Source organism: Arachis hypogaea, chromosome 15 (genome assembly GCF_003086295.3).
Source record: "Arachis hypogaea cultivar Tifrunner chromosome 15, arahy.Tifrunner.gnm2.J5K5, whole genome shotgun sequence".
Lineage (NCBI taxonomy): Eukaryota > Viridiplantae > Streptophyta > Magnoliopsida > Fabales > Fabaceae > Arachis > Arachis hypogaea.
In genome coordinates this window covers 129,936,423-129,952,023 of record NC_092050.1, presented here as the reverse complement: position 1 = coordinate 129,952,023, position 15,601 = coordinate 129,936,423, and the positions used below count along the sequence as shown (strand labels likewise).

The 15,601-nt window shown below is 31.7% G+C and overlaps 3 protein-coding genes across 6 annotated transcripts; 2 read left to right on the top strand and 1 right to left on the bottom strand.

Moving 5' to 3' along the window:
• The first annotated feature begins 1,979 nt into the window (after window positions 1–1,979).
• Window positions 1,980–7,408, top strand: LOC112750682 (uncharacterized protein At5g50100, chloroplastic). Of its 4 annotated transcripts, none has more exons than XR_003175968.3 (9): window positions 1,980–2,360; window positions 2,849–2,994; window positions 3,115–3,222; window positions 3,526–3,582; window positions 4,107–4,172; window positions 4,340–4,400; window positions 5,755–5,798; window positions 6,817–6,910; window positions 6,982–7,408. XR_003175968.3 is itself a non-coding variant. In XM_025799494.3 (8 exons), the coding sequence occupies exons 1-8, from the start codon at window positions 2,195–2,197 to the stop codon at window positions 6,853–6,855; spliced, it is 687 nt and encodes a 228-aa protein (XP_025655279.1). In that variant the 5' UTR covers window positions 1,980–2,194; the 3' UTR covers window positions 6,856–7,408. The 4 variants fall into 4 exon arrangements, 1 of the variants encoding a protein (XP_025655279.1); XR_003175967.3 differs by having other exon boundaries at window positions 6,976–7,408; XR_011872243.1 differs by having other exon boundaries at window positions 5,755–6,267; window positions 6,976–7,408.
• Window positions 7,409–7,653: 245 nt separating this feature from the next.
• Window positions 7,654–10,606, bottom strand: LOC112750681 (UDP-glycosyltransferase 74B1). Its single transcript, XM_025799493.3, has 2 exons — window positions 9,710–10,606; window positions 7,654–8,515 (listed from the first exon to the last, which is right to left on the bottom strand). The coding sequence occupies exons 1-2, from the start codon at window positions 10,346–10,348 to the stop codon at window positions 7,787–7,789; spliced, it is 1,368 nt and encodes a 455-aa protein (XP_025655278.1). The 5' UTR covers window positions 10,349–10,606; the 3' UTR covers window positions 7,654–7,786.
• A 4,533-nt stretch (window positions 10,607–15,139) lies between these two features.
• On the top strand, window positions 15,140–15,601 carry LOC112748889 (uncharacterized). Its single transcript, XM_025797136.1, has one exon. It carries the CDS (start codon window positions 15,140–15,142, stop codon window positions 15,599–15,601), a length of 462 nt encoding a protein of 153 aa, XP_025652921.1.

Here is a 15,601-nt window from a genome sequence, read left to right as displayed (position 1 = left end):
AGTGCTGTACATGTCAAGAACATACTCAAGTTGTGAACTTGAATTTGGCAACAATGCTATCCTTACTACCAGAGGAACCCCGCCTCCATCATTACCAACAGAAGTAATAGCTTTTTAATTTGTTGTTTTCTGATTTTATTGTTGTTGTGTGTTAATTTGGTTGTTGAATTTGTGTTGATTTATTGAATTTGGGTTATTTCATTGATGATGTTATTGTTGGTGGTGGATGTGCTGGTGTTGGTGGGGGATGGTGGTGGAAGAAAAGATGCTGATAAAGGTGGAGGGTATTTTTATCCAAAAAAGTTAAAAGGACGATTTTAATACGAAAAAAATATTAAGGATGATTCTAAATCAAAAATTACATTAGGGACAGTTTTAATATTAGGGACCAAAACAATACTTACTCCTTTATAGAACTAAAGAGATATATAACTAAAATTTAAAAATAGCCAACATTTTTTAATATCTTTAATAATGAAGACACGATTTATATTTTGGCCCATAATTTAAAATCATGCCTAAAATAGATAAAGCCTAAATCTATAAAAATTTATACGTTTGATCTCTTCAGACCGCATAAAATTTTAACTACACCTATAAATATACTCATATAGTTAAATATAGGATAACAACAATTTTTAAATAAAAAAAAAATAACTACCCATCAAAATAGGAGGAGAAATTACAAGAGTATTCTTTAGGTTACTATTATAACGGTATAGATATTTCCTTCGTCTCAGGTATTTCTCAACTCAAAACTCATAAACTTGTATTAAATTTTTGCTAACTTAAACATTAGAGTCCCTTGTAGGTATCACTTCCCATCCATATCCAAGGATATCGAACGGCTTTACCAAGCAAAAAAAAAAAACATCAAATCCAATTCAAAAAGATTCTAAACTTCACATCCAAATTATCTATTTTAGTTAATCTCCAAAATAAAGATGATTACTTAGTCTTGAGATATAAATAATGTTAATTGTGCAACATAAAGATGTATGTAAAAGATAACAAAAAAAAAAAAAAATTTAAAATACAATTTTAAAATTCTCACCCAAAATTAAATAAAGAAGTAAGAAATTTAAACAAAGAGTATACAACTTTATAATCCTTATTCAAAAATTATTCACCAATAAACTTAATAATTTGTGATAAAAGAATCATAAATCTAATTGATCAACCAATATCCCATCTCACTAAGAATAGAAAATATAAAAAAATTAACTTTATAAATTTTATGAACTAGATCTAGTGGAACAAGATAATAAACCTTTTTCAATTACCTATACCCTAAATTATACTAGGACTAATAGTCATCATGACCAATATTAAAAAATTTTGTGTGCCAGAATTAAAATATTTTAGTATTAATTTTTTGAAAAAATCTATATAATTTAAAATTTTTTCTTCCTTGTTTTTATTATTATCATCTTTTTTTTTCTTCATTTTCTCATAATTCTTTTTATTTTATCATTTTAATAAGAATAAAAAAAAATCAAACAAAAAATTATACAATTTATGTATATATTGTGTATGTTATTTTGTTGAATTTGGATCAACTTAATTAAATTTTATTGACAAAAATATGTAGATGTGTAAGTAAATTTTCAAGAATTGTTGGCTCTAAAATTTTTTTATTTAGCATATTTGATAAATTAGTTTGTAACAATAAATGTTTTTTATATTTTAAAGAGAAATATTAGAATTTATTTATTTGGCCAATAATAATATTTTAAAGTACGAGCTAAAAATATATTATTAAATCGCTAAATTAAAAGAATTAAGTTAATGACTAAAACTACTAATAAAAAACAATAAATTCTGTTGTCGTGTCATTTATTTTTAAATTTTCAGATAATTAATTTTTTCATTGTATTACTTTTAAAAGGTAAGACTTCATTTATTACCTTTTTTTTGTTTAATTTTAAGGGCTAGATAATTTAAAATATTAATAAGTAATTTGTTAAATTTTTTTAAATGAGATTTGGTATGGAGTTGGATGAAGCTTCGAAAGTCTAAACGGGTAGATCGAAGGCGAAGCAGAATCTCAACCTCAAAATCCGTGTCATTCTCATGAGTTTGGGTGATCCCCAAGCTTCCACGTTTCTGGAAAGAAAAATGTTTGGTTTTTCCTTTCAACACAAACCTTCTCAATTCTCATTCCCCAACTTGAGTGCTCTAACCAAATCACAATATGGCAATGAGAGTCGCAGCAGCGTATGCTGCTTCTTCTGTTTTTGGGAGCATTGCAACGGTTAAAAAACCGTCACTTCTCTTTTCACTTCCACACCATAATCTTTCTCCCAAGTTCCATAACATTATCAATCTTCCTTCGCACTCCAATCCTATTACTAAACCTGGTACGCCCCTTTTTTTTTTTCTCTTACCTTTCGAATTTCATCATTATTATTATTATTTATTATTATTCTTCTTTACTACACATAATTTGAAATTGATGTATTTCTATAAAATTATAATGTGTTACTACCGCTGATTGACAATCTCGGTTACTTTCATCATTTGCGTACTTATTAAGAAACCTAAAATCAAGAATTTGATTATAAGATTGTAGAGAGATTAAAAATGGAAAATGCTCAAGGTGAGAATGACAAATATATTGTTCCGAGCAAACTAGCTGAATCTCGATTTAACTTAAAATTTTTCGATATTACAATTTTAAATGAGTGAACCGCACAATTTTTACTAGGTCTGAGAATTTCACTATTTAAATATTCATGTTTTCCGTATTTAATGTACTTTTCCAATTTCACATCAAATCTCGATTTTCTCTACTCTTCCGGGAATGTAACAATGAGTGCACATGAATTGATGACAAACTTACTTGCAGGATTTCAATGGCACATTCGAGCTATTAGTGAGGCAGCTATGGAGGCTGCAAGTTCCAAGAAAGAAGGGGAAGGTCAATCACCCAATAACAAGGATTGGAAGATTAAAATGCTCTATGATGGAGACTGCCCTCTCTGTATGCGCGAGGTTTCAACTTAATTTATCTAAACATTAGACAAGTGTTGTTGACTTGTTGGTCGTGGTTCTTTTCGGCATTTTAGATTATTGATGAGTATTTTGCATGTTGTGCTGTCTATGTCTTTTCAGGTGGATATGCTAAGGGAGAGGAATAAGAGCTATGGAACAATCAAATTTGTTGATATAAGCTCAGTTGATTACTCTCCAGAGGAAAATCAAAACCTTGACTATGAAACTGTTAGTTTATTCTACTGCCTACTCTCTCGCAATTGTTAAGTAATGCTCTTTTCCGTAACCCGTTTTAGTAGGTTATGAACTCCATTGGCTCCTTTGTTTTTTTCTTTTTTTGTTATTAGTATAATGACTTTTTTCTTTTATGGTTTATTTTGATTGATGATAGATCTTTCCAAACATTTGAACTTATTGAGGATTCTTGATGAATATTGAACATGCTTTTCACAGCTAGTATGTGCCAAAACAATTCAATGATTTTTGTTTTTTGTTTTTTGTTGTTGTTGTTGTTTTTTTTTTCACTTGTAGGTTATGGGAAGAATTCATGCTATTCTCTCTGATGGAACTGTGGTTAAGGATGTTGAAGTATTGCTTCTTACCTCATCTTCGTTACCAACATAATTATTATTGCCATTACTCAGACTCTTGTGTTAGTTCTATACTCTGAATATGAGTATATGCTTTAAAATATCTGCACATAGGTTCTAAGCTCAGAATCTTTATTAAATTGTTGAAAATTTAGAAATTAGAATAATCGCATATAGGTATATAACCCTAGTTCATTCTCAATACCAAGAAAACAATATAATAGTACTAACAATAACATGTTTATAATAAAATCCTGTTTTAAATTGGTGCAAAGTTATGAATCCTTGTCCAATCAATGACTGATCATCATTATTGGATAAAAATTATATTCATAAAGAAACCACAATAACTATTTAAGAGTTAAACAAACAAGTTGAGTTAAAAAGTTTGTTGTCTGTTCAAATGTGAAAATCTATTCTCCACCCCACCCAGCTTTTTCTTTTTCTCTTTATTGCAATAAATTTTATATGTATATTTCATATATGCATCTGTTTCATGCTTGTGAGAAACACTATTTACAGGCGTTTCGGAGATTATATGAACAAGTTGGTCTTGGTTGGGTTTATGCTATTACAAAATATGAACCAGTAAGTCTTCCTATCAAATACTGTTATATGATTTATTTGTCTTGTTGCTTTGAAACATGGAGAATCCTCACTTCCTTTTTTAATTTTTTAACTTGAGCACATACTAGATAGCCTGTTTTTATATATTATATATTATATTTTACGATGGAGGAAATCATGTTTCACAGATTGGCACAATTGCTGACTCCATATATGGTGTTTGGGCTAAATATCGTCTTCAGATTACAGGTAAGCGCAACGTACATTGACAATTTTGCACTGGAAGTTCCTTGTTATTATTATTATTATGTAGCTGAGAAATTGTTGGTTGCTCCTAGAGTATATTTAGTGTTTGCACTAAGTAGCCTTTACAACCACACCTTTCTATTTTTAATTGTTATATAAGTTAAATATAAAGAATAAAATGACTGTAAAAGCTCTTTGAGCGTGCACTAAATCTGCTCCACGAGCACCAAATATTTTCTCACTCTGTAGGTTAAATTAAAACCTTAGATGATCTTTTTCTCCGTTAGGTTGGCTGATTTGATTAGCTGGAATGACATAGACTGCATAGTTTTTCTTAGGAGAGCCTAATTCTGCTAATGACAATTAGTGGTAGTTACTTGTTGCTGCAATATGATTAGTTGCATTAGTTGTTGCCAGATGACACTAGCATTCCTATAAAGTATTTTTCGAATTCCTCCCAAAATGATTTCAGTTCATCAGGATATTCTGCAACTGACAAGTTACCTTGCTTGAAAGTGTGAAATTCTTGCAATATCTCTGTGATATTGTTCTTGGAGAATCAAAGAACAGTTCATAGATCTAGACCAGTTATGATAATTGGAACCAGTATCAGATAGTCATTGTGACAATATCTTATGTAGGATTTTCATTTGGATTTGGATAGTAAGGGTTCTATGACAAATCTGCACTGCATGGATTGTGATTTTTATGATCCTGCTGAGTTTCACAAAACTCTGCTTCACTGAGATTTGATTTCCTTTCACTATGAGAGGGATGATTGTGCAGCAGAGCTCTAATACCTTCTAAGAGATGGTATGTGTAGAGAGGAAATGAGAAAACAGAGGTGTGAGTAGTTTGAGAAACTGAGAAAATGAGCTTCTAGCTTGATTATTCTGCAGAATTCAGTTTATCTAAATTGGATGAAATGAATAGTGCAACTCTGTAACTGCCAAAACTACTCTATAGACAACAATTAACATAACTAACAATTTCCGCGAATATAGCTAGATAACTACCATCAACTATCATTAGCAAAACTAGGCTCTGTTACCATTATTTATTTATTTATTTATTTATTTATTTTTTCTTGAGTCAGCCGCTGGCAATGTTCAAAATCATTGAATTATTGTCATAGGTTATCCAGTCTCTCATGATCACAAAATTCATTGATCATTAATTATAGGCTATAAATTGAGTTTCATTTTTTTTTTTCCATTATTATGTTATATTAGTGAAATGATAACTTGGATTAATTGTGAGCTGGACATGCCCTATGGTTATTCTCCGGTATGATTATGCTAACATCCTTTCATCGTTTCATTCAATTCATATGCTTTATGTCCTTTGTGGTTTCCAGGAAGGCCACCTATAGAAGAAATTTTAGAAGCTCGAAAGAAGAAGGTAGGCTGATTAAACTGCACAAAACTTCATGTTAAATTCAGCAGAGAATGTTTCTGCAGAATAAAGCAAGCACAAACAAAATTGAAAGAGAATAAACTTTGAGAGTTGGTGACAGGTTTGAATCTCAAAAGATTGGGATTCTTCGACGTCTTATGCATTTCATAAATTGTTTTAAAAAACCAAGACTGGGACTTGGATATTGTCCGTCATGGGGAACAGAAATGGAACTTAGTATTTTATCAAATGCTATCTAAGGCTTCATAGATTAGGGGTGTACATGGCCCGGCCCGACCGGCCCAAAGACCCAGCTCGGACCCGAACATTTTCGGGACTAATTTGGTGTGATTTCACTAGGTCAAGGGCCGGGTAAGGGTCTCAAAAATAGACTCGGTCATTATTCAAGGCCAGGTCCGGGTCAAGACGAACCCGGCTTCACCCGTCCATGTGCACCCTAAGGGGATTAAAAAAGGTATATATGTTTTAAATTAATTCTAATATTATGTTATATTAATTATAATCTTATTGTTTTATTTTTAATCACACTTGTTGAATTAAAAAATAGATCAAAGCATGAAATTAGAATTTATGAAAAAATTCAAGACCCGGACTTCATCGGTAACAAGTATATTTTTTTCTTCTTTATAAATAAGTGCATCATATTTTGACATAAAGTTTATCAAGACCCGGACTTCACCGGTTTAGACCCGGTTTTAGTATGACCTGAAGTAGTAAGATTTTACCAGGTCTAGGACTGGGTAAGGGTCTCAAAAAATAGACCTGGTCATTATTTATGGTTGGGTTCGGGTCAAGGTAAATCCGGCTTCATCTGGTACGCACACCATGGCAAACGTTCTATTATGTTATTTGTCAATTAGCACAATCTTGAACTACTCTTAATAATTTGACTCCATTTGATTAGTTTCCTGTGGCATAAATGTTAATCTTTAATATCAAAGCGATATAAAGAATGAGCAGTGATGATGCTGATCCATATTTCCTTTTTTGGTCTTCCGTACAGGGCGAAGTATGCAAAGATAGCAGTGCTTGCAAGATGTAAATTTCCACAAGGCTGCATTTGGATGCTGTTTCTGAAACAGAAATAGAGAGACATGGTAAATTTATATATTTTATGTAACTTCTTATAAAATCTTTTCCTTATTTCTGTATTTCTGATCAGATACAGAATCCAAATGCAACCTAATAGTTGACCATGGTAAACACTTGAAGAGGCTCGCCATATATATATGATCTTATATATATCATGTAGATCAGCATAACAGCATCACAAGTATACATCTTCATCAGCATACATTTGATACTCGTGTATAGTGACTATAGTCTACAGTTTCAGCAGATTCTTCAGCATTGTCTCACACAAACGTTTTATGATATCAGCAGTAGCTGAATTAACGGTATACGTAGATTGTTACACATGACATTAAAAAAGTTTATTTGCATATATACAACTAAGATTGAAAGCTTATGCTTAGTGCATCCATGTACCACGTGAGGGTGATAAGTATGTATAGTAGTAATAGTATACAGGTTTAAGTATCCTGTGAATCTCTATGATTTTACTTAATTTTCAGTTAACTTCTGGTTTGTTGGTCCCTCTATCGTATACAAATTGTCAATTAGGTCCTTGTACTTTAACCGTTTTAGATAAGTCCTTGTATTGTACAACTTTTTCTAATCAGGTTCTTGTGGTTTAATAACATTTTGGGATCAAATCTTTATATAATAATATACAATATATATTTTTTTAAAGAAAAACAGGGGCTTAATATCCCATGTTGAGTTTGATTAAAAAAATTAGAATGGATTTGAATAAAAAGTATTTGTACAATGCAAGAACTTAATTAGTAACGTTTAAATTATAGGAATTTGATTAATAAATTTTGTATATAAGGGATTTGATTATAAAACTATAAGGATTCAATTGAAAATTTAATGAACCTATAGTACCTAGAGAGTAATCAAACCTTACATTAATTATTTTCCCCTTTAGGTAACATTAAGATCTTTACAAACTCATTGATATTTTTGTCTGAAGTCCCACCTACACTAGCTGCTCTTGAAGCACTTTGACTCCACTTAGAAGCATTTCTTTTTAAATCTTCACTTTTTTCAGCGTCCATAACTTCTCCTATACACTTCTCCAATTCTTTGCCTGATAAAACATCATCTGAATCCTTCTCAGCTCTTGTTCCCACTCCCCACACCACTTCAACAAGCTTAGCATTTGTAGGTTGATCACTCCATTGAGCCACCGTGACCATCGGCACCCCTATACTCAGTGCCTCCAATACTGAGTTCCATCCACAATGCGTTACAAAGCAGCCGACGGCCGGGTGAGACAGCACCTCCAATTGGTTGCACCACGTCACCACCAACCCTGCATCACCGAGTCCACTCATAAATCCCTTTGGTAATATCTCCCAAGATTCTTTCACCACCCATATGAAATTCTTCTTGCTGGCCTTTAAGCCGTTTGCGATTTCTTCGGCTTGTTTAGCTGTTGTTGTTGCCATGCTTCCGAATGATACATAAACTACAGACCTTGGCGGCTTTGTACCTAACCATGTCATGTAGCTTTTATTTCTAGTTGGATTCCACAGTGTGGCTCCATAAGCTGTGTCTTCTGAATTTCGTTGGTGTAGATATGCTGATGGAACCATTGGTCCTACTGGTATAACTGGCCATGTACCATCTAAAGCCTTCAGTAAGACAAAAGACATGAGATTATTGTGCAGTCATGAATTGAAAAGGTCTCTTATCGAATTTTTATTTTGCAGTTTTTACCTTAATATATCTTAACATAACTATTTCCCATTAGGTAAGGTTGACTACATAAATCAAAGATGTCATTGCGTTGTGTCCATCCATTTGGACACGACGAAGTTTTACCTTGGTTGTCGCAAGCTTAACATAACCCTACATGGATCCAAAGACGACAATGGATAAGACATGGTTTTTATGTTCTCATTTGTTATAAAAACAAGAGTTATATCTGAAGTTGTTAACTACCTCACTATAGGGTGGTTTCTTTTATGATAGTCAAGATGAGATGCAACTTATGTTTATCAATTGTAAATATTAATTCAATACAACTTGTTCTCTGATAAACTTGTATTGCGCTTGTACTCTGCATTAACTTTTCAGAGAAGCGAAGAATTTCAGATATAAATTTATTCCCATAATGTTCATACTTATTCTAAATTTTCATGGAGTTCTAACTAAATTATATGCCCATTATCTGATAAAATGATACAGAAAGGAACACAAAACAACAAAAATTGTTAAAGAAAAAATCGTTGAATTTCATTCATACGTCTAAAATTTCATGTAGTTTATTAACTATCACCCATTTGGCCTTTATGTTTAAGCTCTACTAACCAAACCTTTTATATTTTTCACATCTCACAATCATATAATGATGCCAGGAATAAAAAAATAACATCTTATAAATGATATTCTTTATTGTAATTATCATTATGGTAATACAACATTCGCAACACTTAAAAAAATTTTTTTCTAAAATTAAGATCACATTTTTTAAATATTTTTGCAATACCTTTTACTTTTATTTTTCACATTAAAAAGTGTTTTTAGATATTAAAAAAGTATCACTATTAAAATTTATTACAACAATAATAAATATATATTTTGTATTATTATTTAAATCAACTAAATAATAATTATTTATTTATATATAATTATAATAATTATTGATAAATATTTTGATAAAATAAACTAAAATGTGCGTTATTTTAATCTTAAAAAATGATTTTGATATTTTACATGAATAGTGTCATTGTAAAAAACTATGATCCTTATACACCTAAATTGGTTAGTAATGAATTGGATTTATAAAAGTAAAACAAGGTGGACGAAAAACAAAAAACACTTGCCTCACTTTCGAGTTCCTGAAAAGTGTTGCAGAATACCCAGTCATTGTTCTTCAAAGTCTCAAATATTCCCATGATAGCATCCAGATAAGCTTTGTGATCATCAGGTCTTGCAACAAAGCTAGGCAAATCAGAAACCCCAAGAGGAGGAAGCCCAGGAATTGAAATCGGAAACACCCATTTCTCCAAAGGAAAAACCAAGTTTCCCAATTTCATTTCCCAATAAATAGAACACACAGAAGCAGAATTCGTCAAGAACACAGCACCATAGATACCAAACTGTTTTGCCACATCAAGTGCCCAAGTAAGCATAGAGTCATATACAATACAGTTCACGGCACATGACGAGTGTCTCAACTTAATTATAAGCTCTGATAATGTTTTGGAACCAGCTGATCTAAAGGACTCAATGTAGGATTCAACGCTTGGAGCATGGGTGAAGCCACCCTCATCATAGCCATCTGAGATGGGTTCAATAGCAACGGTTGGTTCATGTATGTTGTTGATTGTGTATGGGGTTGTGGCTAATGTGGCCTTGAGGCCTTTGGTGACTAAAACTTTTGCGAATTGAAGGAGCGGGTTGATGTGCCCTTGGGCTGGATACGGAAGAACTATCACATGGCCTTTGGGTTTGTTCTTCATCTTCCCATTTTAGGATAGGTATTGATTTTATTACTTTCTTTATTTTATAGGCCATGCTTGTCGCGGTAAGATTATCATTATGTAAGCAATGACGCTATTTCAAGTTTTCAACAACTCAAATGGACCTTTTATAGGCTCCGTTTGTTTTAAGAATATGATAGGATAAGACACTGAGAATAAGATAGGATAAAATATTGATGGACAAAATTTTGTATTTTTGTATTTTATTTGGTTATAAATTAGAATAAATTATGAAAATTTAATTTATTCTCATTTTTTTTCATTTAAAAAATTTGAGATGAAAAATATAACGATAAAAAATATAATTATAAAAATTAACAAGAATAACGAAAAAAAATAAAAAATAAGTTGTGTCTCTTGTTAGTGTCTCTGTGTCATTCATTGTCTCTGGATACATTATTTCTGTCCATATTTCCTCTGCCAAACACGATTTTGTGTCTCAGTGTCCCTGTCTCAATGTCCTATATCTGTAAACAAACAAATGAACAAAAAAAGGACCTTTTTTGAAATAAAATTATTATTTTCACATATATGTTTTTTATAATTCATTATTTATCTTATGGGAAATACTAGTTGTACAATACTAATCAGCCTTTAATCAGATTTAAATAATATTTAATTATTTTTTTAGTGTAACATGTTCCTATTTTTTAGATACATATTTATAATTAGATTTTAATTTAAATTTAAATTTTAAAACCCACCCACTTCCTTGGTGGTTACGGTGACTTTGCTTTACTTTCGTAACTTCACATAACTGATGCAGTTTTTTAAATTCTTTATTCTACGAGACATTCACACGCATTAGTGAATCCCAAACCAAAAAGGATGCTGCCAGCTGAATCCTCCATCTCGTCTTCATTGGTGAAGACCATCACCACCTTCCAGCTGAAGCACTCTCTCATTTTGCATTGGTGAAAGGTATCATTATTTTCCACACATGTGTTTATGTAATTTGTTAAGAAATATCATGTTCAACATTTTTAATTATATTTTAATTTAAATATAAAAATACTCTACTGATTTAATTGGAACAAGGTTGATCTTATTTAATTTTATTAATAAAGTTGTTGCAAATAAAGTACTTTCTACGTAAGTAGTTTGAACAAAGAAGAAAAAAAAAATCTGAAATTTAAGAGAGAAGATGTAGTTGATATGGTTATAAAAATTCTGTTGTTATTTATCAATTATAACACATGATAGTATGATATTTTATTCAAAATATTTTTAAAACACATCTAAAATTAGGCTAACTTTAAATATTTAAATTTAAATGTTAATAATACAATTAATCTTTTAATTTTTTATTCGATCAAATGAATATAATATTTATTATTTAAATTATCAGTTAATTTTTTTCGATGCTTATTAGTTTTCAAAATTATTATAATCAACAATTAATTTAAAATTGTGTTGTTATTTTTCGATTATAACACATCTGATAGTATGATATTTTATACAAAATATTTTTAAAACATATCTAAAATCAGTCAACTTTAATAATACAATATAAATGTTAATAATACAATTATGAATGGTCGAATATAATTATATACATAAACTAAAATATTTTCAATTGTAGTTTCTTTTTCAATTGTAACATATCTAAAATATTAAGTTATACAAAAAATATTTTTAAAACACATCCAAAATCATAAATCTAAAATTTAAATTTAAACATTAAAAAACAAATGTAACACATCTAAAATTATGAAGTTATACAGAAAATATAAAATCATAAATCTAAATTCTAAATTTAAACATTAAAAAATAATTGTAACACATCTAAAATTATGAAGTTATATAGAAAATATTTTTGAAACACATCCAAAATCATAAATCTAAAATCTAAATTTAAACATTAAAAAATAATTGTAACACATCTAAAATTATGAAGTTATACAGAAAATATTTTTAAAACACATCCAAAATCATAAATCTAAAATTTAAATTTAAACATTAAAAAGACAGCGTTGTAAATGAGCGTCGAAAAGGAGGAAGGCAGCGTTGAGGATGAGCGCGGAAGAGAAAGGTGGCACCGATGAACGACAGCGGAGGATGACTTCTCGATGTGCATCTCTGAGTTTTCCATGTGCGCTTGGATTTTCGACATAGCACAAATGTGACTTCTCTACTTCTTTGAGTGTTTTGTACGAGTTTAATTAATAATTTGATAGTTTAAGGTTTATTTTATAATTTTAAAATCAAAATTTTGAATTTTGAATAATTTGATTTTTAGATATGTATTTAAATTATAATATATTAATAATTAAATATATTAAATCTGAAACAGAAATTTAAAATTTAAATTTTAAATTTCAGTTTTTTTAGATTGTATTTTGAATGTGTATTTAATTTTAAAAAGACAGTAAATCTATTCATAATTTTTAGTTGTGTTTGTTTTAATTTTTTTTAATTATTGTAATAAAAGGTTGAATATTGTACTATTTTTAAAGGATACCTAGTTGAACCGTTATCTTATTTACAGTAAGAATGAGATAATTAAGGGTTGTGTTTAGGGATTTACCCACCTGAGTGTGTTTAGAAAAAAAAATTAATAAGTATATATATATTTTACTATTAAATCAAACCCAACTCAATATTATACAATTCACCTAAATCTGAAAACGTTACATAGATCTACTAAATGTACGTTTCTATATAAATCGAATGAGTTTTATTCGATTTGCCAATTTTTATAGTAAATCGAAGCTGTCCAATTCGAATTATCAAGAAAAATGCAAATCGAAGCTGCTTGAGTCAATTTATGCATCCATATAATGTCTCATAGTAAATCAAATCATGTTGATTCGATTTATGCATGCATGTAACGTTCGTAGTAATTCGAAACAAGCTGTTTTGATTTACTCCTAGTTTTGTCCTTATATAATTCGAATGGAATTGATTCGAATTACTATGCATTCATAAATCGAACTAAGCAAATTCGATTTAGTGTGAGGCCAACCTATATAAATATGATATGAACGTGAATTTCTTATAAGAGTGAAACACAATGGCTAGTGAAGATAGTTTTTTAGTATTGGTGCACTATACAGAGTCGATTAAGAAAAAAACATGTTCTAGAATTAAGTTTACTGATAAAGATCCCCTTAGTATTCTCCTAAAACCTTCAACAAGCTTTGCTGAGTTCCTGAATTCTATAATCCAAAAACTGGGGTTGTAAGGCATGAAACGGGTTCAGAAGTTATTCTATAGAATTCCAATTTTAATTTTGCGGGATGATGTGAAATACGATTCGTTTGTCATAGGGAGTGACGATGATTTGCAAGTTTTGTTTTCATTGTCGTCGGTAGTTTTCTGAGGTCAGGACCCCTGAGCTGTTGGCCAAGCTTGTAGATGTGGTCTCTAGCTCAGGAGGTTTGAACCAAAATTATCAACCTCCAGCAACAGCAACCTGCTCTAGTTCGAGGCCTGTTTGTGCCTTTTCATCCGTGGTTGCCTTCCCGTCCTTCGCAGCTGATCTAAACTGCAATGGTGACTGAGAAGTAGGTATTACTGATACGGTACCGGTTTCATTACAAGGTGGAGCACGGGATGGTATAGACGATGTACTGTGGGATGATGATGACGATGATGATGTGGAGTCGAACATAATTTCCGATGATAGTGGTGATGACGTAATTGACATAATGTCCATCGATTAGCAGCCCTAACTGTTACGTCATGTCCTGCAGTGTAATCTTACACTCACCGAACAGCGCATGAAACGTGTGCGTTTCCGGACGCCACCACGAATGCACTCACCAACGGCTTATCCAACCTAAACCAAGTCTTGTTCAGCGTCGCAAGATGGTATAAACCAGCCATTTGGAAACCACATTGGACGCCACACTTTTTCCTCCAAGAATGACTCAATTTGGTCTCTGTTTTGCTTTGCCGTGCCACGCCATTTGAAGGACGTGGGATGCCTGCAACTATCTTCCAAATTTGGCCCAAAATATGCTTTTGTATTGCTTCAGTGTAGGATGCCAATAAACTAGCGTGGGGCGTGAAACGGGGGTCATGCGTACCTATGGGTCATGCGTACGCATGATTTTACTTATTTCACCATTTGCGCGTATGCATGAAGGATGCGTACGCACAACACCCCTTTTTGTACCAAAACATGCGTATGCATGATGCATGCATACGCATGATTTCTTTTTTAGCTCTAATTGTGCATACGCATGATCGCCGTTGGACGCTACTTCCATCACGTTGGACGGCAAAGCTTCCAGGCTAAATTTTGTTGATTTTGGTCTTGGAAAAGTGTGTCCTAAGGCTTCAAAATGTAGCCAAGAGCTTCAAAGTGTTTCTTAAGCTTCTTTCTTTGTTCTTTTTTTTATCCTTGTTTTGTCTATCTCTTTCTTTGTTCTTGCTTAGCATCCTTAAATCAATTTCTAAACTTAAAAGCACAAAGCAACTCCAAAAATTATTGATCAAAGCACCAAAAAAAATTTAATTAAAGCAAAGAAAATCTCTAACTTAATTCAAGAAAAGAAATTCTAAGACCATTGATTAAAAGCATGAAAGTCCTAATAAAAATAATAAATCACTACCTTTATTTAAAGAAATAACAACTAAAAACTACTAAAGATGTGCATGCATCATACCTCCTATCACTCTCAGATAAGTGGACAGGTGGAGGTCTCTAACAGAGAGCTCAAATAGATTCTAGGGAAGACTATCAGTGCTTCAAGGAAGGACTGGGTTAGGAAGATTGATGATGCTCTTTGGGCTTACCGTACAGCCTTCAAGACTCCTATTGGAATGTTCCCATATCAATTAGTCTATGACAAAGCCTGTCACTTGCCAGTGGAGTTGGAGCACAGAACTTATTGGGCTACTAAGTTCCTAAACTTTGATGCAAAAGTTGTAGGAGAGAAGAGGCTCCTCCAACTCAGTGAGCTTGATGAATTTCGAACAACAGCTTATGAAAATGCCAAGCTCTACAAGGAGAAAACAAAGGTGTTGCATGATAAGAAAATAGCCACCAAAAAATTTGAGCCAGGCCAGAAAGTCCTTCTTTTTAATTTAAGGCTCAAGATATTTTTCGAAAAGTTGAAATCCCAGTGGTCTGGATCATTTTTGGTAAATAAAGTGTCTCCCTACGGTTATGTGGAAATCAAGGAAGAGGATTTCGACAAGAGGTTCACTGTTAATGGCCAGCGGTTGAAGTCTTATCTTGGTGGCGAAGTTGATCGCCAGAGGATTACTCATCTGCTGACATAG

Bases quoted from the DNA above. Each gene is read 5' to 3' on its own strand.
- LOC112750682 (XM_025799494.3), top strand. From the start codon at position 2,195: ATGGCAATGAGAGTCGCAGCAGCGTATGCTGCTTCTTCTGTTTTTGGG. The intron at 2,995-3,114 runs GTTTCAACTTAA...ATGTCTTTTCAG, and splicing joins GCCCTCTCTGTATGCGCGAG to GTGGATATGCTAAGGGAGAG. The intron at 4,173-4,339 runs GTAAGTCTTCCT...CATGTTTCACAG, and splicing joins CTATTACAAAATATGAACCA to ATTGGCACAATTGCTGACTC.
- LOC112750681 (XM_025799493.3), bottom strand. From the start codon at position 10,348: ATGAAGAACAAACCCAAAGGCCATGTGATAGTTCTTCCGTATCCAGCC. The intron at 8,516-9,709 runs GCAAGTGTTTTT...GTCTTACTGAAG, and splicing joins TTCAGGAACTCGAAAGTGAG to GCTTTAGATGGTACATGGCC.
- LOC112748889 (XM_025797136.1), top strand. From the start codon at position 15,140: ATGTTCCCATATCAATTAGTCTATGACAAAGCCTGTCACTTGCCAGTG.